The 26227-nt window shown below is 38.8% G+C and overlaps 1 protein-coding gene across 1 annotated transcript in view; it reads right to left on the reverse strand.

Annotated features, from left to right (window-relative positions):
• Positions 1–26227, reverse strand: part of COL19A1 (collagen type XIX alpha 1 chain) — a 439982-nt gene that overhangs the window by 262217 nt on the left and 151538 nt on the right. The window contains exon 12 of the mRNA XM_052652029.1: positions 5272–5325. Coding sequence (XP_052507989.1) covers positions 5272–5325 — 54 coding nt within the window. The remainder of the gene's footprint in view (positions 1–5271; positions 5326–26227) is intronic.

A 26227-nucleotide genomic window follows, 5' to 3' on the forward strand; every position in this document is an offset into this window, starting at 1 on the left:
ACATAGAGAATAAAGAAAGGGCTAATTAGTACACCAGGTGGGCAGTGGCAGAGCTGGAATTTGAGCCCAGACTGTTGGTTTCAAGGATCACATTAACTTTATGAGATGCTCCCTCAAGTGTGTTCTAAGATGCCAATGTTGAACATATCTCATGGTAGGTCATAGTCAAAATCATTTAATTATAAATTAGAATGTGTGAAAAGTTGAGGTCTTATATTTTGAAGGCTAAATTCTAGAACTCAAAATTTTGATAATTTCAATATGTTTGATATGCATTATCTAAACTATAAGGTAAATATGAGTCCAATATCCCAGTACCATGAGGATCAATCAAAGTTCACACACATACACACACACACACACACAGAATCAAGAATGCATTGAGAAAGATATCAAAGCAATTTTTTGCCCTAATGACTAAGAGCTGTTACTGCTGCGCATGAAGGATGCTACACATTCTGCTTTTGCAAGACCGTCCCATGAGGCAGAGTACCATCTTGACCAAAATGCAAGAGTGTCCCATTAAGAAAGCTGAACTGCCGCATACTTCCCTTTAAAGGAGCTTTACATTTTCCCAAGTGAGCTTGTCCACTACGTGGGAAAGCTGGCACAGAAGAAATTATTACCAAAAGGTACATTTACATCAATATATGTTTAATATATAAGAATAAAGACCATAAAAAGGCTCTGAACTCATTTCATGGGAATATTAAATGCTTTAAATTTTCTCTGAGGTGTTAAGTAACTGCAGTGAACTGACGTATTGAGGTTATTCAGTCTGTGTTCCAACAGAATATTCCTGAAATTATGATCTCCATCATGGCTTGACTTCAATACAGACTGAGATAGCTATTATAATGCCTTTCATTCCCTAATAATGTGTACCTACACTTACTGAAAGGCAGAGTGAGCTGTCATAAATGCTGAGTGATTTTGGTTTGTGGAGTCAGTTTATTTTAGCATTTAAAAATAGACAATGAGAAATGTGGTGTGACTTTGTGGGGAAATAGACTTTTCGGTCAAACGAGGGATAAAGACTCACTTTACCATTTTCTAAAAGAAAATTTCTTAGTTTCCTAAGCTCTTTTTCTTTACTCTGAAAATAGGGATACTCTCACCTCCTGCACTTTCTAGCCATAAAATTGAGGTAAGGATTGAATTTCAAATTCCTCATGAAACCAGTTTTTGAAGTATGGCACAATGTTTAAAACCACCACCACCACCAATGGAACAGCATATGATTCTTTACCCCTACTCAACATTCAAAAAACTAACAACATGGCAACCAGTCCCACCACTTCATGGCAAATAGATGGAAAATAGTGGAAACAGTGACAAGCTTTATTTTCTTGGGCTCCAAAATCACTGTGGATGGTGACTGCAACTATCGAATTAAAGGACACTTGCTCCTTGGAAGTAAAGCTATGGCACAGCTAGATAGTATATTAAATAGCAGAGATACTACTTTGCTGACAAAGGTCTGTATAATCAAAGCTATGCTTTTTCCAGTAGTCATGTATGGATGTGAGAACAGGACTATAAAGAAAGCTGAGCACTGAAGAATTGATGCTTTTGAACTGTGGTGTTGGAAAAAGCTCTTGAGAGTCTCTTGGATATCAAAGAGATCAAACCAGTCAATCTGAAAGAAAATCAACCTTGAATATTTATTGGAAAGACTGGTGTTGGAGCTGAAGCTCCAATATTTTGGCCACTTAATGCAAAGAGCCAGCACATTGGAAAATACCCTGATGCTGGGAAAGATTGAGAGCAAGAAGAGAAGGGGGTGACAGAGAATGAGATGGTTAAATGGCATCACCGACTCCATGGACATGAGTTTCAGCAAACTCTGAGAGATAGTGAAGGACAGGAAGCCTGGTGCTTTGCCATGGGATCTCAGAGAGCTGGACATTTCTGAGTAATTGAACAACAGCAAAGTGCTTTTGTAATAGAAGGAAAAAAGAGAACTGTCATTACTTTTTCTTATTCCTCCTTAGCCATGACTCCTGAATAACTTTCACCAAATTAAGGAAAAGAAAATGATATCAACTACATTTTAATTAAGTAACCAAGTGAGCAAATGTGCTTTGTCGTGCTTTATAATGTACCTAATGAGCTATAAGAGGCAGTGATAGCGCTAAAGGAATAACACACTTGTGGCTGGGGGTATGTGAAGGACTCTTCCCAGATCACTGTCAAAGAGGAAAGGTCACACTGCCCACGAGGCTGGGAGCTCTCTCAGCAAGAGAGTTTTAGACCTGAGCAAATAGAAAGCATGCAAATATGTGTGTAAAACTGATTAATTTTGAAAAGTCAAATCACCTTACTTTCAGACCCCATGGAAAAAAATTCCAAATCTCTTCAGTTAACATGAATATATTTCAGGCTCCATTCCCTCAAACCTCCTCTCAGTTTTGAGTGCTTGGATAAATTATTTCTCTATTTCTACTTTAATGCTATCTTAACAAACTTCTAGAAATCTTTGCTTTGCTCCTCTATTCCAGGGAGCTGCCATACATGTAGTTTGGTTACCTTTTGCAAGTGGAGTTAATCTCTCTCAACATGTTTATCAGAAGATAACGTCCTTCCATAATGAATGGTCAAAACCTTGGGCTATTTTTTGCTGCAGTCAAGAACCAAATTGCGTACATTCAACCTCTGCAATATCACTGTGCCCTCTCTTCCATCTGTTTCCCTGGTTTAGGTTCTAATTACTTGTATTTTAGACTATTATAATAATATCTTAATTTTTAATATGAAAATTTAACAAACAACTACTCCTTTCTCACTCCAAACATTTACTAAGTACTAGAAATTCCAAAAAAATGGTCTTTGTTCTCATAAAGAATATGATAGAAAGAACAGAGCCACAGGCAAAAGCTTCAGTTCTGTCCATTTTGCAGAACACACTGCGAAAGGAATCTTCATGTGAACACAGCATGAGCCCCTTCAGAGGAGGGAGGGCAAACCTCCACACACAGAGCACTTGTCCATGCCCAGCTCCAGCTGGACTCTCACTGTGTTCTCCCTGCATGCAACTGGAGTCCCAAAAGCCCAAATGAAGGCTTCAAATTTCATCATACTTTTCAAGACTCTAATCCTAGCCAGTTTTAATGATCTCTTTGCATGAGATGAGAGGACATTGCAGTGATGGGGACTTCAGAACCCAACAGGCTCTGAGAAGTGATTTTCTCAACAAGTGACAGAACTGGGACACACATTGAGCTCTGCTTTCCACTGTAGAACTCTGGCCACTATACCAGGTATCTCCAGTGACAGGGCAGTGGGGAATTAGTAGCTCTATTACCTGTAGGGGCCAATGGCCAATAGCCATCCAGCACCCTACTGTGCTGTAAAGAGGTGGAGAGATGCAGACTCCCCTAGCTCCAAAACACTGGTGCTAACTCCCTCTCTCTGGTGGAGAAAAATCCTTTTAAGAAGATAGGAACAAGAAGCATGTCATATTAAAGGTGCAAATAGGGCTTCCTAGGAAGTAAGAGAAGAAAGCTGTGGAGGCCAGAGCCTCAAGCTTGGGTGAATTAGTAGGGTTAGCTTCTGGGATAGTTCTCTTTGGACCCCTCCCCATCCAAGGGAAGGAAAACCATGACAAGTCTAGACAGAATATTAAAAAGCAGAGACTTCACTTTGCTGACAAAGGTCTGTATAGTCAAAAGTATGGTTTTTCCAGGAGTCATGTATGGATGTGAGAGTTGGACCATAAAGAAGACTGAACACCAAAGAATTGATGCTGTTGAATTGTGGTGCTGGAGAAGATTCTTTGAGAGTCCCTTGGACAGTGGGAGGTTAAACCAATCAATCTTAAAGGAAATCAACCTTGAATATTCATTGGAAGGACTGAAGCTGAAGCTCCAATTAGAGTCCCCTGATATGAAGAGTCAACTCATTGGAAAAGACCCTGATGCTGGGGAAAACTGAAGGCAAAAGGAGAAGGAAATGACAGAGGATGAGATGGTTGGATGGCATCACTGACTCAGTAGACACGAACTTGAGGTAACTCAGGGAGACAGTGAAGGACAGGGAAGCCTGGCCTGCTGCAGGCCACAGGGTCACAAAGAACAGACACGAATTGGGAACTGAACAACAACAAACACTCCAGGTCTTACTTTGTTCACAGGCCCTAGGATTACAGTGTTCAGCTTCCCTTCCCACTGTGCTGCGGACCAAATGGATTTTACAACATCTGGGCATTAGGGAACCCGATCTAGCTTATTCCTTATTCCTCTGTCCAAAAAGTAAGTAGTATGGCCCTTCAGAACCTTCTTAAAACATTTTAATGAAGTGAAGAAGGGAAACCATGGGAAAAAAATAACTCTCATTGTGGATACTTGCCTTAATAAGGAGTATATCTACAGTAAATGGTGAATCTTATGGCCTGAAAGGGGAGTAATCTGCATTTAGAGGAAAATGAAGATTTTATCTACCCTCCAAATTCCATCATGAGAACACAAGTGAAGTTCTGGGGGGTTAATTGCCTTGGGGTGAGAGGGCAGGTGGGAGGACTTGACATTACCTGGGACAGGAGCCCTGAGCTTGGGGAACAGGTGCAATGGAGGGGGAGTGACACAGATACACAGGGTCCCCTCCCTTTTTTCTTTTCATCCCTGAGATATGACCTCAACAGACCCCTCAGCAGACAGAGACTGAGGGTAAGATGAAAAGCGGAGCCTGGGTCATAACACAGGTCACAGCAGCATCTATGTAAAAAGAAAAAAGACCGAGAAAGGAAGAGAGAAGAAATGGAAGCCAGAATATCAAGGAAGAAGGGACTGTGAAGAATGAGCATAATACGAGGTATATAAAACCAGGGAACTACCTGGTAATTTCGACAGTAAAAATATGGGGCCTGCTTGGCACTGGCACCGCATGTGTCCTTCAGCCATTCCCGGAAAAGGTCTTCAATTATCTTTAGCACCAGAAACTGACCAATGATCACATAGCCCTCTCCACTATTCCCTGGTCTGTTTTATGCTATTTGCCCTCTTTTTGGCAGAACAGTCACTGTCCTTGTAAAGCTTTTTAAATCAATAAAGTCAGTGGCCTTCAAAAAAACAACAACAACAACAACAATAACAAAACTAGGCCTCTACTGAGCCACAGACACACAAAACAACTACCTTGATTCTTACTTTGCAATAATTGAATAATTGTAGCTAGTTCTTCCAAGGATAGTCAAGTCTCAGTAGCATTAGACAATAAGCATATTTCAGTGGACAAATGTAAACACTATGTTAGAAAAAAGAAAGTTAGGCTTACATCTTGTCCATTAACGCCTGACAAACCTGGATCTCCTTTCTCTCCTGGTTCACCCTAGAAAGAAACAATTTATACAGTGAAAAATGTTATATCTGAAGAGCTTTACTAAGAGAAAATAAAAGAGTTACATTGTTTGGGTATTAATAACAACATGATTACTTTGCTAATCCCTTGAAAGAAACATTTATTAAAACACAATTTGGAGTCCTAAAACCAAAAAGAAGTTTAAAAGGTCAAAGAAAAGCTGCATAAAAATGATTAAAGTGTATAAATAGAACAAGGATTTTTTTTTTTTTTTCTATAAGCAACAAAGAACTTTCTGGAGGGCAATTTGGTAATATATAACAAGGGTCTTAAATATGTTCATTTTATTGGGACCAGTGATTTTCCTGCTAAGAATGAATCCCAAGAATATAAACAGAGATGAAAAGATTTAGGCGCTAAGATGTAGAGCGCAGTGCTATTCATAGTAGTAAAAAGAGAAACATTCTAAATGTTCAGTAATAGGGAACTGGGTAAATTACAGCATAGAGATATAATGGAATATACTCGAAACCATTACAATCATGTTTATGAATTTTAGTTTATACTATAGGAAAGCTCTTATGATATAAAAAGATACAATTATTTAACAAATTTAGTGAATAAATGGAGAAGGCAATGGCACCCCACTCCAGTACTCTTGCCTGGAAAATCCCATGGACGGAGGAGCCTGGTGGGCTGCAGTCCATGGGGTCGCCAAGAGTCGGACAGGACCGAGCGACTTCACTTTCACTTTTCACTTTCATACATTGGAGATGGAAATGGCAGCCCATTCCAGTGTTCTTGCTTGGAGAATCCCAGGGACAGGGGTGCCTGGTGGGCTGCCATCTATGGGGTCGCACAGAGTCGGACACGACTGAAGTGACTTAGCAGTGGCAGTGAATAAATGTTAATGAATACCTGTTTTTATTACTGTAAAGCTACAAGTGTTCATAATGGCCACTAATAACATTGTTGATGACACATCTCATAGTTGCCTGTATTTTTGTTTGATTACTATCTGAAAGGTATATGCTTTTATTGGTATACCCTGCATATCTATAGTGGGCTTCCCAGGTGGCACAGTGGTAAAGAATTCGCCTATCAATGCAGCAGATGCAAGAAATGTAGGTTCAATCTCTAAACTGGGAAATTGCCTGCTGGAGGAAATAGCAACTCACTCCAGTCTTTCTGCCTGGAAAATTCCATGGACAGAGGAGCCTGGAGGGCTGCAGTCCAGAGGGTCACAAAGAGTCAGATGCAACTGAGTGCCTGCGCATGCATGCGGCATATCTATGGTAAAATTAAAAAAAAATTTTTTTAAGTCTGTCTACCTAACCATCCACCTATCTACCTGTGTCTAAATCTACCTATGAGTCTCAGAAGAACTAATGAAAGCAAACAAATCAGAAAATAAAAGTAAATAATCTATGCATTCTACGACTACAGGCAAATTTATTTTCTTCAGTATATTCTTCAATGTTTTTCAATTTTTAAATAAACGTGTTATGCATATAATTTGTACAGTGTTTAAGAGTAAGAGAATACGCTGTGTGTAGAAAGAACTCTGCCTGCCCTAAGTGCATTGCACATTACTCTCTGTGTGTAAAGTAGTAATAGTAGTAGCAGCAGTAGTATTAATAGCTATCTCTGCTTTGTGCCACCAGGTGATTTTTATTCTTTTCTTTTTATATCCTTTTGCTCTTTGCTTTTTAAGACAATAAACATTATTTTTTTCATCTGCAAGAAAAGAAAAGCAAGTGCTTCCTGGGCCAAGATGGTGAAGTAGGAAGACCCTGAACTTACCTGCTTTCCTAGATACACCAGAATCACAACTATTTATACAACACCTACCAATGAAAACTAACAGAAGGGCTCTTCTACAACTAAAGATATAAAGAAGAAACCACACAACAGGTAGGTGGAATGGAGAATGGAGACGACGTACAGTCAAATCTTATACCCCCAGGTGGGCAACCCACAAAGGGGAGACTAGTTACTACTGCAGAAGTCCTCACAAGAGGCAAGGGATCCAAGCCCCACACTGGGATCCCCAGCCCTGGAATCCTGCACTGGAAAGATGAACCCTTAAAATATTTGACTTTGAAGGCTAGTGGGGATCACTTTTAGGAGACACAGAGGGCTGTGGAAAATACAGACTCTGCACTTGAAGGGCACACACAAAGACTAACATGATTTAGTACCCAGGATAGAAGCATTAATTTGAAAGGAGCCTGGAGCAGACTCACCTGCTGATCTTGGGGAGTCTCTCAGAGAATAAGGAGGCAGGCAGACCTCACCCTGGGGACACAGACACCAGCAGCAGCAATTATGGGGAGCTCATTCTACCACGTGGACACTGGTGCTGGTAAGTACAGCTTTGGAATCTTCTCTGGCTTATTAGCCCTAGAGCCCAGACCTCCACTAACTCGATGACGTGTAGGTGCCAGTGCCGGATGTCTTAGAACAAGCAACTAACTGGGTGAGGACAGAGCTCATCAGGAAGCAGGCTGCCTTAAGACTCCCTAGATTTTGTTGTTGTTGTTGTCAAGGCAAGGAATAAGACTTGATTCAGAAGACTGTCTGAGAAGACAGCAGACTAATGTTGCACAATGACCATCTTTTGGGGTCTGAATGCCAGGTTCTTTTATAGAACCAAAGAGAGAAGCAGTGAGGAACTAAAGTCAAAAGGCAGAGTAGAGAGGGACAGGTGATGGGGAAGGAAAATAAGACTCGCTGGTCTTAACCTGAGCCCACACCCCTGCCTACCAGGGGACTGAGGATCCAGTTCACACACTCGTGTGCACACACTGGACCTGGGATGTCCAGGGCCCTGTAGCCAGAGACCTATGGCCTGGGCCTACCATCCAGCCTGCTCTAGACTCAGTGCCAGCCTCACCTACCAGTAGGCAGGTGCCAGTTACAGGACACCCTGGGATTCAGCTCCACTCACCAGATGGCCAACATCAGCTTTGAGACGCCTTGGGCCACTCAGCCAGCTGCCCTGGGACCTGACACCACTCATCACTAGGCTGAAACAAGCTTCAGAACACCACAGACTTTGCAGCTAGCTATGTCAGGAATCAGGCTCTTCTACTAGTGGTCCCAGAGTAGCTCTGGAACCCCTGGGCTCTGCACCTAGAGACCCCAGGATCTGGCTCTGTCAGCCAGTTGCAAAAGATACAAATCACTACGGGTAAAATAGAAAAGCAACATGAATGTAGTGTACAGTACTGGGAAATACATCCATTATTTTGTGATAGCTTTAAAGAGAATATCACCTGTAAAAATCCTGAATCACTGTATTATACACCTGAAACTAATAAAATATTGTAAGTCAACTATACTTAAATTAACAAAAAGGAAAGCTGGAGTAGCAATAATTTTTCAGACACAATAGATTTTAAAACTGTAAACAAGAGACAAAGAATGACCAAGGGCTCAATCTAAAAAGATATAACAATTGTAAATATATATGAACTCAACACAGTAACACTTCTATACATAAATGTTAACAGACAATGAAGAATTGTAACCAACACAATAATAGTAAGGGGACATTACCATCCCACATACATCAATGGGCAGATCATTCACACAGAAAATCATTGAGGCTTTAAGTGACATATTAGATCAGATGGGTTAAATATATAAACAGTTCAGTAAAAAGCAAAGGAATGTACATTATTTTCAAGTGCATGTGGAACATTCTCCTGGATAAATCACATTCTAGGCCACAAAATAAGTCTCATTTTTAAGAAAATTGAAATTATATCAGTCATCTCTGCTGACCAGAATAGTCTAAGATTAGACATCAACTACAAAAAAAATTCAAAAAATCCCCACAAACATGTGGAGGTTAAACAATATGCTACTAAACAACCAATGAATCCCTGAATAAATCTGAGAATAAATGAAATTAAAAAAAATGAAAACACAATAATTAAAAAACCTATGGGATGAAGCAAAAGCAGTTCTAAGAGGGAAGTTTATAGTGATATACAAGACTACCTCAGAAAACCAGAAAAATCTCAAATAACCAATCTAATCTTATATCTAAAGGAACTAGAAAAAGAAAAATGACCAGAATCTAAAATTAGTAGGAAAAAAAAAAAACATTAAGATCAGAGGAGAAATAAATTAAATAAAGACAAACAATACAAAATAATAGAAAATACCAATGACATCACAGCTGGTTCTTTGAAAAGATAAACAAAATTGATAAACCTTTGGCTGTACTCATCACAAAAAGGGGAAGGCGAGTCTAAATCAATAAAATCAGAAATGGAAAAGGAGAGGTTACAACCAACACCACTGAAATATGAAGGACAATAAAAGATTGCTCTGAACAACTACATGCCAATAAGATGGAAAAGCTAGAAGAAATGGACAAATTCTGAGAAATGTATAATTTCTCAACCAGAAAGAAATACTAAATGCATTTATGACAAAAACTCTCCACAAAGTGGGTAGTGAGGGAACATACTTCAACATAATGAAAGCCATATATAATAGGCCCTTAGCTTATATCATAATCAATAGGGAAAAGCTGAAAACATTTCCTCCAAGATCAGAAACTTGCCAAGGATGTCTTTTATCAGAACTTAAAGTCAAATTGTATTAGAAGTCCTACCCATAGCAATCAGACAGAAAAATAAATAAAATCATCCAAATTAGAAAGTAAGAAGTAAAACTGTCACTTTTGCACATGATATAATACTATACATAGAAAACCTTCATGAACTCCGGGAGATGATGATGGACAGGGAGGCCTGGCGTGCTACGATTCACGGGGTCACACAGAGTCAGACACGACTGAGCAACTGAACTGAACTGAACTGATACCACCAAAAATCTACTAGAGCTCATCGATGAATTCAGTAAAATTGAAGGATACAAAATTAATATTCAGAAATCTGCTGCATTTCTATACACTAATACCTATGACTAGAAGATCTAACTTTCCAGACTAGAAGACCTAACTTTCCAGACTAGAAGACCTAACCCTCAAATTTATATAGAATCTGACATGACCCGAAATTGCCAAAGAAATCTTGAAAACAAAACAAAACAAAGCTATAGGTATCACACTCCCTGACTTCAGACTATTCTACAAATCTACAATAATCAAAACAGCATGGCACTGGCACAAAAAATAGACATAAAGATAAATGAAACAGGAAAGAAAGCCCAGAAATAAATCCATAAGCCTATGCTCAATTAATATCTGACAAAGGAAGCAGGAATATATACTGGAGAAAAGACAGTTTCTTCAATAAGTGGTGCTCAGTAAACTGGATATGTAAAAGGATAAAGTTAGGACATTTTCTCATATTATATAAACTCAAAATACTATACAAAAAACCCCTAAAAACACCACCAAAAATCTACTAGAGCTCACAATAAATTCAGTAAAATTGTAGGATACAAAATTAATACATAGAAATCTGCTTCATTTCTATACACTAATGAACTATCAGAAAAATGGGTTAATACATACTGAGGAAACCAGAATTGAAAGAGACACGTGTACCCCAATGTTCTGCGCAGCACTGTTTATAATAGCCAGGACATGGAAGCAACCTAGATGTCCATTAGCAGACGAATGGATAAGAAAGCTGTGGTACATATACACAATGGAGTATTACTCAGCCATTAAAAAGAATACATTTGAATCAGTTCTAATGAGGTGGATGAAACTGGAGCCTGTTATACAGAGTGAAGTAAGCCAGAAAGAAAAACACCAGTACAGTATACTAACGCATATTGTGGGGGGCTCCAAAATCAGTGCAGATGGTGATTGCAGCCATGAAATTAAAAGATGCTTACTCCTTGGAAGGAAAGTTATGACCAACCTATATAGTATATTGAAAAGCAGAGACATTACTTTGCAACAAAGGTCCGTCTAGTCAGGGCTATGGTTTTTCCAGTGGTCATGTAGGGATGTGAGAGTTGGACTGTGAAGAAAGCTGAGTGCTGAAGAATTGATGCTTCTGAACTGTGGTGTTGGAGAAGACTCTTGAGAGTCCCTTGGACTGCAAGGAGATTCAACCAATCCATTCTGAAGGAGATCAGTCCTAGATGTTCATTGGAAGGACTGACGCTAAAGCTGAAACTCCAGTACTTTCGCCACCCCATGCGAAGAGTTCACTCATTGGAAAAGACCCTGATGCTGGGAAGGATTGGGGGCAGGAGGAGAAGGGGACGACAGAGGATGAGATGGCTGGATGGCATCACCGACTCGATGGACGTGAGTTTGAGTGAACTCCGGGAGTTGGTAATGGACACGAGGCCTGGCGTACTGTGATTCATGGGGTTGCAAAGAGTCGGACACGACTCTTGAGTGACTGAACTGAGCTGAATGCGTATATATGGAATTTAGAAAGATGGTAATGGTAACCCTGGCAAAAGAGACACATATGTATAAAACAGTCTTTTGAACTCTGTGGGAGAGGGCGAGGGTGGGGTGATTTGGGAGAATGGCATTGAAACATGTATAGTATCATGTGTGAAATGAATGGTCAGTCCAGGTTCAATGCATGATACAGGATGCTCGGGGCTGGTGCACTGGGATGACCCAGATGGTATGGGGAGGGAAGTGGGAGGGGGGTTTCATGATGGGGAACATGTGTACAACTGTGGTGGATTCATGTTGCTGTATGGCAAAACCAATATAATATTGTAAAGTAAAAAGTAAATAAATAAAAAGAAAAAAAAAGAAAAATGGGTTAAAAGCCTAAATGTTAAGTGTGGAAACCATGAAATTCCTAGAAGAAAACATAGAACACTGACATAAATAATATCAAAGTTTGCATTATCTGTCTCCTAAGACAAAGGAAACAAAAGCAGAAAAAGAACTAATTGGAACTAATTAACCATAAAAACTTTTGCACAGCAACAAAAACAAAAAGACACCATAATGAATGGGGAAAATATCTTAGAAAGTGATATGACTGATAATGGGTTAATATCCAAAATACATATATAACTCAATAGCCAAAATAAGAACAAATAAATAAACAATTCAATTGAAAATGGACAGAAGACTGAACATTTTTCCAAAGAAGACAAACAGATATACATCAGTCAATAAAAAGAATGCTTAATACTGTAATTTTTAGAAAAATGCCAGTCAAAAATACAATAAGATATCATCTCACACCTGTGAGAATAGTTATCATCTAACAGACCCGAAATGATAAATGTTGGTGAGGATTTGTAGAAAAAGGAGCCCTTTTACATTGTTGGGGAGAATGCAAATTTGTGTAGTCACTGTGAAAAACAGTATAGAGGTTCTTAAAAAAAACAAAATAAAACTACCATATGACCCAGAAATCCCACTACTGGGCATATATCCGAAGAAAACAAGAACACTAATTTGAGAATGTATCATGCACCCGGGTGTTCACATTATTATTTACTATAGCCAATATTTGGAAGCAATCTAAGTGTCTGTGAACAGACGAATAGATAAAGCGGATGTGGGGTACACACACACACACACAGACCATACACACAGTGGAATACTACTCAGCCATAAAAAGAATGACATTTTGCCATTTGCAACAGTATGTGGAGATGTGGAGGGCACTATGCTTAGTGAAATAAGTCAGACACAAGACACTCTATGTTGTCACTCACATGTGGATTCTAAAACATAAATCAAATGAACATAACACAATAGAAACAGGCTCATAAAGACAGACAGCAAACTAATGGTTATCAGTGGAGCAGGGAAAGGGCACGACAGAGATATGAGATGAAGAGGTACAAACTACTATACATAGAATAAATAAATCACAGCAATATATTATATAGCAAGGAATATATAGCCATTATTTGGTAGTAACCTTAAATGGAGTATACTCTATAAAAATACTGAATCACTATGTTGTACACCTGAAGCTAATGTAATACTAAAAATCAATTATACTTCAATTTAAAAGCAAGCACTTGATAAGATATAATATTTTAAATATTCTACAAGTAGAAGTACACAGGTGCAGTCCCAATTAAGTGGCAACCACACACGCCACCCCAAAATGTACCATTTGTATGTGGTATGTGGACTGTTTTGCGCTAAAGGCAATTAAGCCACCATAACTCTCAGGAACAGCTTTGTTCTCTCCCTTAATTGCCTAAAAGAATTTACTAGGGGGCTTGGCCCAGAAACTGAGCTACTACCAGAGCTCACCTTTTATCCAAAGACTTAACTGCATGGCAGGCAAACATCTGATTATCACACATATGCCCTTCTCATCCACCTGTGAATCGTCTTCTCTCTGAAGCCTGGCCCATCGCAGTCCTTAGCTCCCAGGGCAGATAAGCCTTAGCTTACCTTTAGGTGTCATGTTTTTATAGGGCTCTTATACTAAAACTTTTCCTCCTGCTAATCTGTCTTTTGTTGATTTAATTATTAGACCAAGGACCAAGAAGGGAAGAAGGGAAAAATGTTCGACCACTGAACAATCATCTAAGACTACACATTATTACCCTATTGAAAAATGCAGGAAATGAAGCAAAAATAATTTGGTTATACTTGGAATATAAGAAATACATATTATATATAGGGCAAACAAAAGGCCACATGAACACATTCAGTCATTCAGTGAAATAGGGTTAAGTTAGAATGAAACTGAAGATGTTGAACTGGAAATGGAGGGTAAAGAGATGCCTGTAGAGTGGTTTCTCCAGGATGGTAGCCACTGGCCACACATGGCTATTTAATAAAATTTAAAATTCAGTTTTTCAGTTACTCTAGCCACATTTCAAGTGCTCAGTAGTGCTGAGTATATTGGACTGTGCAGGTTAAAATATTTACATCACCATAGAAAATTCCATTGTACTATGCTAATCCAGAGAGTGGGATATATGACAGAAAACAAAATAGGAATTAAGAGCTTCAGAAATACCCAGAAGAAAATATTTAGTAAGAGGATCCAAAACAACACATGTTTACATATTGATATAAAATGTGTTCAAAACAATAAAGTGAAATTTTTGACACTAGAAGACAAGTATAATTCCATAGATATAATCATCAACTTACAGATACAACTAAAAAATAAATACAGTCTTTATTCAAAATTAAAGGCTCTGATAGAAAACATAAGCAACTCTATATACTAAAGAGATAAGTGTCTATGAGAAAACCTTCAACTTGGCAGTAATAAAAGTTAAATAATAATAATGATATGAACAATAACATAGAGAACAGAGTTGATATTCTGATGGGGTTTACATTGCATGGGAAGAGGACAAGAGATACGGCAGATAGCTAAAGAAGAAATGTGCCGCTTCAGATTAATCAGTTGCAAAAATTGGCAATGAATTTTTAAAGTATTACTTTTAATGTAAAAATTATGTATATAGTTATACTTAGGGGGCCACTGTGATCAAATAAGGTTCATAAAAAAGTCATTTACTTGACTATTATCATTGCTACCAATGTTTCTATAATGTTTACTATGTGCCAAGCACTGCTTTAAGCATCCTGCAATTCTATGATGATCTAGAGTAAAGATACAATTATTAGCCTCATTTTACAGATAAAAAGGAACTGAAAACAGAGAGGTTAAGTAACTTGCCCAGGGTCACACAACTTAAAAGGGGCAGGATGCCATTTCAGCCCAGGCTCCACAGCCTGTGCTCTAAAACTATTAAGCCCATTAGTTTTAAAACAGACCAGGGAAAACTGAAAATGAAATGTAGAAATCGGGATTTTGGCAAAGCAGGAGGCAAAGTCTCCAACAATGCCTCCCATAGGCATCAGCCAGGTAACATCACTATTGAACTTGTAACTGGCAAAGGTCTCTCTCTTCTCCTCTCTCTTATCAAGCTCTTAATCTTGGCATTATTAACAATTCTTCCTTGTGGGGGCTGTCCTGTATGTTACAGGATATTTAGCATCATCCGGGCCTCTATTCACTATTAGCCAGAAGCCAGTCTCTTCTACTGGAGAAGGCGACGGCACCCCACTCCAGTACTCTTGTCTGGAAAATCCCGTGGATGGAAGAGCCTGGTGGGCTGCAGTCCATGGAGTCGCTAAGAGTTGGACACGACTAAGCGACTTCACTTTCACTTTTCACTTTCACACATTGGAGAAGGAAATGGCACCCCACTCCAGTGTTCTTGCCTGGAGAATCCCAGGGATGGGGGAGCCTGGTGGGCTGCCGTCTATGGGGTCACATGGAGTCAGACACGACTGAAGCGACTTAGCAGCAGCAGCAGCAGTCTCTTCTACGCCCTCTCTGTTCTCAGTCTTGACAAACAAAATGTCTGCAGATATTGCCAAATTTTGCATGGATGGTGAAATTGTTTCCACCTCAGAGCTATTGATATGTATTGTGAATATATATTATATATAATACAGATTCATGATATGAAATGTTACAGCAGGCTGAAACAATATGCTATAATAAACACCATGGACTTGATTAGGAGTAACTGTGCAATTTTGCTTCAAAGTTAATTCTGCATGGGTTAGAGAACCCACTTAAAAACAAAAACATTAAAGGATCAGAAGGAAATATATGTGAAACATAGCTCAGAGCTCATGGTGAGTAAGGTGTTTAAATGTAGAGACAAAAGACGTTCATAGTAAAAAATAATATATTTTACAAAATATTAAGTATAACCTTGTAAGGCAAAAATATTATAAACTAAAGAGTAAATGATAAAATGGGAAAGGCATCATATGATGGTTTAAAGTTTAACATCATTAGTACACAGAGGCTTTATCATTCAAGAAAAACAATGATATACCAACTGGAAGTTGTGCAAAGGACACATCAGGCAACTACCCACAAGGAATACAAAAGAAATGCTAAGTGACAATTGTGAATATTTTAACAAGTTCTAATTCAACAGGTTATATATTGGGACTTAGTGAGCTCTAAAGCTTCTTTATTGTAAATTCCATCATTCTTTGAAAGCAGTGGGAGTTCTACATCCAGACAGAAAAAAAAAAAAAAAGATATTCAAGAATTGCATACTTAATAAATCCCAAACAAAAGAAAGTTGACAATAGTAACCAGCTGTTTCTTTCTTCCTCCATTGAGAAGAAAATGAGTGAAAACAAAACTATGGCTTTAATAAGCTAGAATTAAAGAAAATTTATTTGACACCAGAGGTTGTTAGACAGTAGTTCCATTTATATTTTTTCTCAGTGTTTAGATAAGTTCAAAAGCAGAAAAGATTCAGGAACAAAACGAACAGAACATCTCAGGAGATTTCTTTGGAAATACAATAAGTCATTGTAGTCTGACAAACCATAAATGTGATCCCAATCAAAGGAAAGAAGATAAAGGAAAATTAGATTACATGAAAATTTTTCAATACCCATTCTTTGATGAAACTATTTTCAAAACTATACCAAAATTTATGAACTAATACCTTTTGCAGCAACATAGATGGACCTAGAGATTATCATATTAAGTGAATTAAGTCAAAGACAAATATCATATATCACCTACATGTGGAATCTTTAAAAATGATGCAAATGAACTTATGTACAAAACAGAAATAGACTCACTATTATAGAAATAAACTTATGATTACCAGAGGGGAAAGCACAGGGAGGGATGAATTAGGACTTTGGGATAAACATGTACAAACTCACTACATATAAAAAGACAAACAACAAGGACCTACTGTATAGAACAGAAAATGATATTCAATACCTCGTAAAAACTTGGAAAAGACTGAAAAAGGATATATATATATATCCTTTTTGCCCACCCAATATAATATGTAATATATATATAATAATATCAGTTAAGTTCAGTTCAGTCGCTCAGTCGTGTCCGACTCTTTGCGACCCCGTGAATCGCGGCACGCCAGGCCTCCCTGTCCATCACCAACTCCCGGAGTTCACTCAGACTCACCTCCATAGAGTCAGGGATGCCATCCAGCCATCTCATCCTCCATCGTCCCCTTCTTCTCCTGCCCCCAATCCTTCCCAGCATCAAAGTCTTTTCCATGAGTCAACTCTTCACATGAGGTGGCCAAAGTACTGGAGTTTCAGCTTTGGCAACATTCCTTACAAAGAAATCCCAGGGTTGATCTCCTTCAGAATGGACTGGTTGGATCTCCTTGCAGTCCAAGGGACTCTCAAGAGTCTTCTCCAACACCACAGTTCAAAAGCATCAAGTCTTTAGCACCCGGCCTTCTTCACAGTCCAACTCTCACATCCATACATGACTACTGGAAAAACCATAGCCCTGACTAGATGGACCTTAGTCGGCAAAGGAATGTCTCTGCTTTTGAATATGCTATCTAGGCTGCTCATAACTTTTCTTCCAAGGAGTAAGTGTGTTTTAATTTCATGGCTGCAATCACCATCTGCAGTAATTTTAAACCAGCTTGTACCTCTCCAAGCTCATGGTTCACATATTGTTGAAGCCTGGCTTGGAGAATTTTGAGTATTACTTTGCTAGCGTGTGAGGTGAGTGCAGTTGTGTGGTAATTTGAGCATTTTTTGGCATTGCATCTTATGGAAAAACCAAATGAAATCTTTGGCCAACCCAATTTCATTTGGTTATATATATATATATATATATATATATATATATATATATACACGTACACATAATAATATATATTAATTATATATTAATATACATATATACACATATATACATAATAATATATATTAATTATATATTAATATTATATACTATGTATATATGTGTGTATATATACATAAACAAATGAAATTGGGTTGGCCAAAGATTTGATGCAATGCCAAAAAATGCTCAAAGTACCACACAACTGCACTCACCTCACACACTAGCAAAGTAATACTCAAAGTTCTCCAAGCCAGGCTTCAACAATATGTGAACCATGAACTTGGAGAGGTACAAGCTGGTTTTAGAAAAGGCAGAGGAACCAGAGATCAAATTTCCAACATCTGTTGGATTATCAAAAAAGCAACAGAATTACAGAAAAAGAAAACTACTTCTGCTTTATTCATTACACCAAAGCCTTTGACTGTGCATATCAAAACCAACTGTGGAAAATTCTTCAAGATGTGGAAATACCAGACCACTTGACATGCCTCCTGAGAAATCTGTATGCAGGTCAAGAAGCAACAGTTAGAACCAGACATGGAACAATGGACTGGTTCCAAATTGGGATAGGAGTATGTCAAGGCTATATATTGTCACCCTGCTTATTTAACTTATATGCAGAGCACATCATAAGAAATGCTGGGCTGGATGAAGCACAAGCTGGAATCAAGATTGCCAGGAGAAATATCAATAACCTCAGATATGCAGATAACACCACCCTTATGGCAGAAAGTGAAGAGGAAGTAAAGAGCCTCGTGATGAAAGTGAAAAAGGAGAGTGAAAAAGCTGGCTTAAAAGTCAACATTCAGAAAACAAAGATCATGGCATCCATTCCCATCACTTCATTGCAAACAGATAGGGAAACAATGGAAACAGTGACAGACTTTATTTTCTTAGGCTCCAAAATCACTGCATACGGTGACTGCAGCCATGAAATTAAAAGATACTTGCTCCTTGGAAGAAAGTGAAGTGAAGTGAAGTGAAGTGAAGTGAAGTGAAAGTCGTTCAGTTGTGTCCGACTCTTTGTAATCCCATCGACTCTACAATCCATGGAATTCTCCAGGCCAGAATACTGGAGTGGGTAACCTTTCCCTTCTCTAAGGGATCTTCCCAACCCAGGAATCGAACCCAGGTCTCCCACATTGCAGGCGGATTCTTTACCAGCTGAGCCACACGGGAAGCCTAAGAATACTGGAGTGGGTAGCCTATCCCTTCTCCAGCAGATGTTCCCGACCCAGGAATCGAACTGGGGTCTCTTGCATTGCAGGCGGATTCTTTATCAACTGAACCTAGACAGCATATTAAAAAGCAGAGCTATTACTTTCCCAACAAAGGTCTGTCTAGTCAAAGGTGTGGTTTTTCCAGTAGTCATGTATGGATGTGAGAATTGGACTATAAAGGAGGCTGAGCATCAAAGAATTGATGCTTTTGAACTGTGGTGTTGGAGAAGACTCCTGAGAGTCCCGTGGATGGTAAAGTGATCTAACCAGTCCATCCAAAAGGAAATCAGTCCTGAATATTCATTGGGAGGACTGATGCTGAAGCTGAAACTCCAATACCTCGGCCACCTGATGGGAAGAACTGACTCATTCAAAAAGACCCTGATGCTGGGAAAGATTGAAGGCATGAGGAGAAGTGGACAACAGAGGATGAGATGGTTGAATGGCATCACCGACTCAAAGGACATGAGTTTGAACAAGCTCTGGGAGCTGGTGAAGGGAAGCCTGGCCTGCTGCAGTCCGTGGGGTCGCAAAGAGTCGGACACGTTTGAGGAACTGAACTGAGTAGCACTTAGTTGTCTTTAACTTAATTCAAAACAATTTTGTTATATTGTATTGTGACAGTTGTCATATCAGTGTGCCTTAATAACTTACCAAAATTGGTGAATTTTTGTGTAGTCATTTTAATGCTGATGATGGAAGGTAAAAAAGCAACATTCTGGCATACTATGCTTTATTATTTCAAGAAAAGTAAGAATGCAACTGAAAGGGGAAAAAAAATTGTTCAGTGTATGGAGGTGGTGCTGTGACTGAACAAATGTGTCAAAAGTGGTTTGTGAAGTTTTGTGCTGGCAATTTCCCACTGGACGATGCTCCACCATCAGGCAGAACACTTGCAGCTCATAGTGAACATATCAAGACTTGAGAACGATCAATGCACACATATGTGGAAGACAGTTGGCATACTCAAGATATCCAAATAAAATGCTGAAAGTAATTTACACCAGCTTGGTTATGTTGTTCATTTTGGGTTCCACATAAGTAAAGGTGGAAAAGAAACCTTCTTGATCATATTTCTCCATGTGGTTCTCTGCTGAAACATAAAGAAAATATTCCACTTTGAAAACAAACTGTGTAGGGCAATGAAAAGTGGATACTGTACAATAATGTGGAGCTGAAGCGATCACGGGGCTAGTGAAATAAATCACTACCAACCACACCAAAGGCTGGTCTTCATCCAAAGAAGGTTTTGTTGTGTATGAGATGGGATTAGAAGGGAGTTCTCTATTACGGGCTCCCTCCAGAAAACTAAAAGTTTAATTCCAAGAAATACTGCTCCCAATTAAACCAACCGAAAGCAGCACTTGACAAAAAGCATCCAGAATTAGTCAACAGAAAATGCATAATCTTCCATCTGGATTATGCAAGACCTCATGTCTCTTTGATGAGCAGTAAAAATGGTTACAGCTTGGCGAAAGTTCTGACTCATCCTCTGTATTCAACAGACACTGCACCTTTGAATGTTCATTTATTTCAGTTTTTACAAAATTCGCTTATGAAAAAATTCAATTCCCTGGAAAGGCTTCTGTAAAACATCTATAACAGATTTTTGCTCAAAAAGATAAAAAGTTTTGGGAAGATGGAATTACGAAGTTGCCTGAAAAATGGAAGAAGGCAATGGAGCAAAGCAGTGACTACACTAATCAATAAAGTTCTTGGTGAAAATGAAAAATGGGTCTTTTATTTTCACGTAAAGCTTGAAGGAACTTTTTGGGCACCCAAATACACACACACACAAAGGGCTTCTGAATACACACCCACCCCCACACCCCCATCCACCCACCCCCCCCCACACCCCCATCCACCCCCCCCCCCCCACACACACACACACTGGGCTTTCCTGGTGGCTCAGCTAATAAAGAATCCACCTGCAATGCAGGAGACCTGGTTTCAATCCTTGGGTTGGTAAGATCGCCTGGAGAAGGGAAAAGCTACCCACTCCAGTATTCTGGCCTGGAGAATTCCATGGACTGATAGATCAGGGGGTTGCAAAGAGTCGGACACAACTGAGCAACTTTTACTTCAATACACACACACACACACACACATACCCATAACTGAATCACTTTGCTATACATCTAAAGCTAACACAATATTATAAATTAACTATAATTCAATTAAAAAAATTAAAAAAAAACTACACCAAAACTTAATGTACTTTGAAACAAAAATTGCAGTGCAGTGCCAAAATATTGCATTCAGGTAAGTAGTGAAGCTCTTTTAGAGTTTGAATTAATCTGTTAATATCCATAATGCAGATAGTTATTAATGTTACTGATATTTTAATAGATTGTAGCAATATTACACTAGCTTCCATTCTATGTGCTTTCCTATTTGCCAGGCTCTGTGCAAAGCACTTTACATAGAGAGGGCTCATGTTAATTCTAGAAGTAACTCAGCAAGTTGCATGTTCTCATCGCCTTTTCCTAATGACAAATCAACAGCTAACAGGACAAATGTAACTCTCACACAGCCGAAGAACTCCTCCTATCATCCCAAGTTATTTGCTCGGTTACTTTAGTTTCACGGGGATTTCATTCACTTGCTATAATTTACCTTGTACCACATGCCCTAGGCTCAGCTCTCAGCTGAAGCTGACTTCAGTTCCTATGGATTCCTAGATGCTGTCAACATTTAAGGGGGTGGGAGGATTTAAGACCCCTTGAAGTAATCCTCTACCAAAGAATAATAGGAGTCAGTAGATTAATGTGTCAACTCCTCAGGGGTCCCCAGCAAGACTCAGCCTCAGTTGCCTACAATGATAAGCAGCTAAAAATGTTCCTTTTTTTATTATATATTTCTTGTTTCCTGACTTATTCTCCCCATCCCCTTACTTCTGTTTCTTGAGATCCCTCTTAAATAAACTACCTGCTTCTAAGAACTCATGAGAAAAATGTCTATTAGCCCACAATGTCTTAATTTTTGCCCACATCCATGATCTCTCACTTTAATTGCTGTTATCACCACTCTGAACACACTTGTTCTTGTCCCTCTGCCAGAGCCATCCTCAGTGAGTCCAACTGTCCACCTTCGCTCTTGTTCTTTGGCTGCTGACTAATCCTAGAGAGAGTCACACAACTGGGCAGGTAAGTTCCACCATAAAGCCATGATCACTAACCTCATTCTAGGTCCTTAAACTACTGCTTCCTTCAAACCCTTAGTATGAAGACTCCTGCTTTTTCTCTTCAATGACCATGCTTCCTACAGAGGCTGCCACACAAGAGTTCCCTTAATGCCTTGAAATCCATGAATTCACTTACATCTATACTGTCCTTTCCTCTATTCTAAAGCATGGAAGAATTCTTTCACCCTCTGTTCCACCTTCTTGGTTCCATTGAAACAGGCTGTTGAATCTTCTGTTAAAACAAAAATCTCTCAATTGCCTCTCTCCTGTCAGTTTCTGCTTCATCTGCTCCTTCCATTTCCAGATAAACTCTTGGAAACAAGTTCCCATACTTCCTGTCTTCATTCTGTTACCTCTCATTCACTTTGCAGGCCACTCCAGCTGACTTGGAACCTCCCTGATGCTCAAAAACCACTCATGCTAAGGTCTTGTCTGACCACTGAATATCTTTCCGTCTTTTTCCTCCTTTGATCCATCAGTAGCATTTGATATATTTTTCACCAGCTTATTTGCTTGTGAGACACTATATTCCTTTCATTGTTATTCTACGTCTGTAGCCATAGTTTCTTTTTTTTGCTGCATCGTCTAAATACTGCTATTCTACAGGGATCTGTAGAAAACAGTTTCTTCTGTTTCCCTTTTCGGCAGACTTTCCTGTGTCATCTCTACTTCTAAAGCTAGAGTCATCTAGATGCTGGTGAGCCTCAAATTTCTGCTTACAGGCTAAACATCTTTTTAATAGTTTTATTAAGGTATAATTTATATACCATAATATTGACATGCTTTATAGGTACAGTTGGTTTTTTGCAAATTTATATATTTCGCCACAATTCATAAAATGCCCTCGTGTAGAAAAGTTCTCTTGTCCCCATTTGTTACCAGTTGCCCCTAACAGCTGCAGCCGAGGCAACTACCAATTTGATTTTAGTCTACAGTTTTGCCTGCTTCTTAGAAATTTCAAATAATAGAACAACATAATAAGGAGCCTTTTTTTTTTTCAGTCTGGCTTCTTTGATGCAGTATAATTCTGTTGCTACGTGGGTAAGTAGTTCATTTCATACTTCTGAGTAGTGTTCTTTGTATGCATATATCACATTAAGTTTATTCACTCACCAGTTTCCCATTTTTCAGTAATTCTGAAAAAAAAAAAAAAAAACCCTTCTATGGACAATGGCATAAACATCTTTGTATGGACATGGATTTTATTTCTCTTGGGCAAATGCCTAGGTGTGTAATAGCCAGGTCACATTGTAAGTGTATGTGTAACTTTTTAGGAAATTTCCAAACCAATTTCCAAAGTGCCTGTATCATTCATCAATGTAAAGGTGTCAAATTACTACTGCTTCTCACCAGTAGTTGGTATTTTCAGTCTTTTTAATTATAGTCATTCCAGTGAGTGCATAGAGGTATCTCACTGGTTTTCAATTGCATTTTCTCAATAATTAATGATTTTTCATGTGCTTATTACCCATTCTGATTATCTTTTTCAGTGAAGTGTCCATTCAAATATTTTGCTTACTTTTAATGTTTCTCTTATTATTGAGCTTTAAAAGTTTTTTGAATATTACATCTGTTGTTCAGTTGCTAAGTTTTGTCGACTCTTTGCAACCCTATGGACTGCAACATGCCAGGCTTCCCTGTCCTTCACCACCTCCTGGAGTTTATTCAAACTCATGTCCATTGAATTGGTGATGCCAACCAATCATCTCATCCTCTGTTGTCCCCTTTTCATCCTGCTGTCAATCTTTCCCAGCATCAGGGTATTTTTCAATGAGTCATCTCTTCGGATCAAGTGGCAAAAGTATTGGACCTTCAGCTTCAGCATCAGTCTTTCCAATGAATATTCAGGGTGAATTTCCTTTAGGATTGACTGGCTTTATCTCCTTGCAGTCCAAGAGACTCTCAAGGGTCTACTCCAGCATCACAATTCAAAGGCATCAATTCTTCAGTGCTCAGGTTTCTTTATTGTCCAACTCTCACAACTGTATATGACTATTGGAAACCACAACTTTGACTATATGGACCTTTGTTGGCAAAGTGATGTCTCTGCTTTTTAATATGCTGTCCAGGTTTGTCATAGGTTTTCTTCCAAGAAAACCTTTTAATTTTGTGGCTGCAGTCACCATCCGCAGTGATTTTGGAGCTCAAGAAAATAAAATCTGTCATTGCTTCCACATTTCCCCCCATCTATTTGTCATGAAGTGATGAGATTAGATGCAATGATCTTACTTTTTGAATGTTTAGTTTTAAGTCAACTTTTTTCAATCTCCTTTTTCACCCTCATCAATTTCACCCTCTTTAATTCCTCTTGGCTTTCTGCCATGAGAGCTGTATCACCTGCATGTCTGAGTTTGTTGATATTTCTCCCCTCATCTTGATTCCAGCTTATGATTCATCTATCCTGGCATTTTGCATGTTGTAATCTTCATATAAGTTAAATATGCAGGGTGATAATACACAGCCTTGACGTACTCCTTTCCCAATTCTGAACCAGTCCATTGTTCCATGTCTGGTTTTAGCTGTTGCTTCTTGACCTGCATAAAGGTTTCTCAGGAGACAGGCTAGTTGGTCTGGTATTCCCATCTCTTTTAAGAGTTTTCCACAGTTTGTTGTAATCCACACAGTCAAAGGCTTTCGTGTAGTCAATGAAGCTGAAATAGATGTTTTTCTGGAATTCCCTTGCTTTCTCTAAGATATAATGAATGCTGACAATTTGCCTTCTGGTTCTTTGGCCTTTTCTAAATCTAGCTTGCACATCTGAAAGTTCTCAGTTCACATACTGCTGAAGCCTAGCTTCAAGGATTTTGAACACAACTTTGCTAGCATGTGAAATGGATGCAATTGTATGGTAGTTTGAACATTCTTTGGCATGTCCTTTCTTTGGGATTGGAATGAAAACTGGCTTTTTCTAGTCCTGTGGCCACTGCTGAGTTTTCCAAATTTGCTGACATTTTGAGTGCAGCACTTTAACAGTGTCAAGTTTTATAATTTTAAATGGCTCAGCTGGAAATCTATCACGTCCACTAGCTTTGTTCATAGTGATGCTTCCTAAGGGCCACTGGGCTTTATACTCCAAGATGTCTGACTCTAGGTGAGTGACCACACCATTGTGGTTATTCAGGTCATTTTGTTGGCTCAGACAGTAAGGAATCTGCCTGCATTGCAGGAGACCCGGGTTCAATCTCTGGGTTGGACAATCTCCTAGAGAAGGGAATGGTTACCCACTCCAATATTCTTGCCTGGAGAATTCCAGAGACAGAAGAGCTTGGTGAGCTACAGTCCACTGAGTCTCGAAGTGGTGGACACGACTGAGCAAATAACACACTGACTTTACATATGCATGTCATTTATCAGATATGATTAGTCAATATTTGCTCCCAGAATGTGGTTTGGTTTTTTATTTTTGCAATGGCATTTTTTAAACTTAAAAAAAATTTTAACATATTCACAGAGGTATAATTGACATACTGCAGATAATAAATATATGCAATTATGAAACCATCAAACTGATTAAAATTATACCCATTTGTATAGTCTTTTAAAATTTGTTGTTTTTGCATTTCCATAGTGACTATGTTGAGCATTTTTCCACGTTTATTTGTGATGTCTATTTTTTGAGTGGTTTACTCAAATTCTTTATTAATTTTAAAACTGGATTGTTTAGCATAATTCATATATTTTGGATAAATGCTCTTCACCTTATATGTGATTTGCAAAGATTTTATCCAGTGTGTGGTTTGTTTTTTCATTCTCTTCAGTTCGGTTCAGTTGCTCAGTCGTGTCTGACCCTTTGCGACCCCATGAATCGCAGCACGCCAGGCCTCCCTGTCCATCACCATCTCCCGGAGTTCACTCAGACTCACGTCCATCGAGTCAGTAATGCCGTCCAGCCATCTCATCCTCTGTCATCCCCTTCTCCTCCTGCCCCCAATCCCTCCCAGCATCAGTCTTTTCCAATGAGT

Source organism: Budorcas taxicolor, chromosome 14, assembly GCF_023091745.1.
Source record: "Budorcas taxicolor isolate Tak-1 chromosome 14, Takin1.1, whole genome shotgun sequence".
Lineage (NCBI taxonomy): Eukaryota > Metazoa > Chordata > Mammalia > Artiodactyla > Bovidae > Budorcas > Budorcas taxicolor.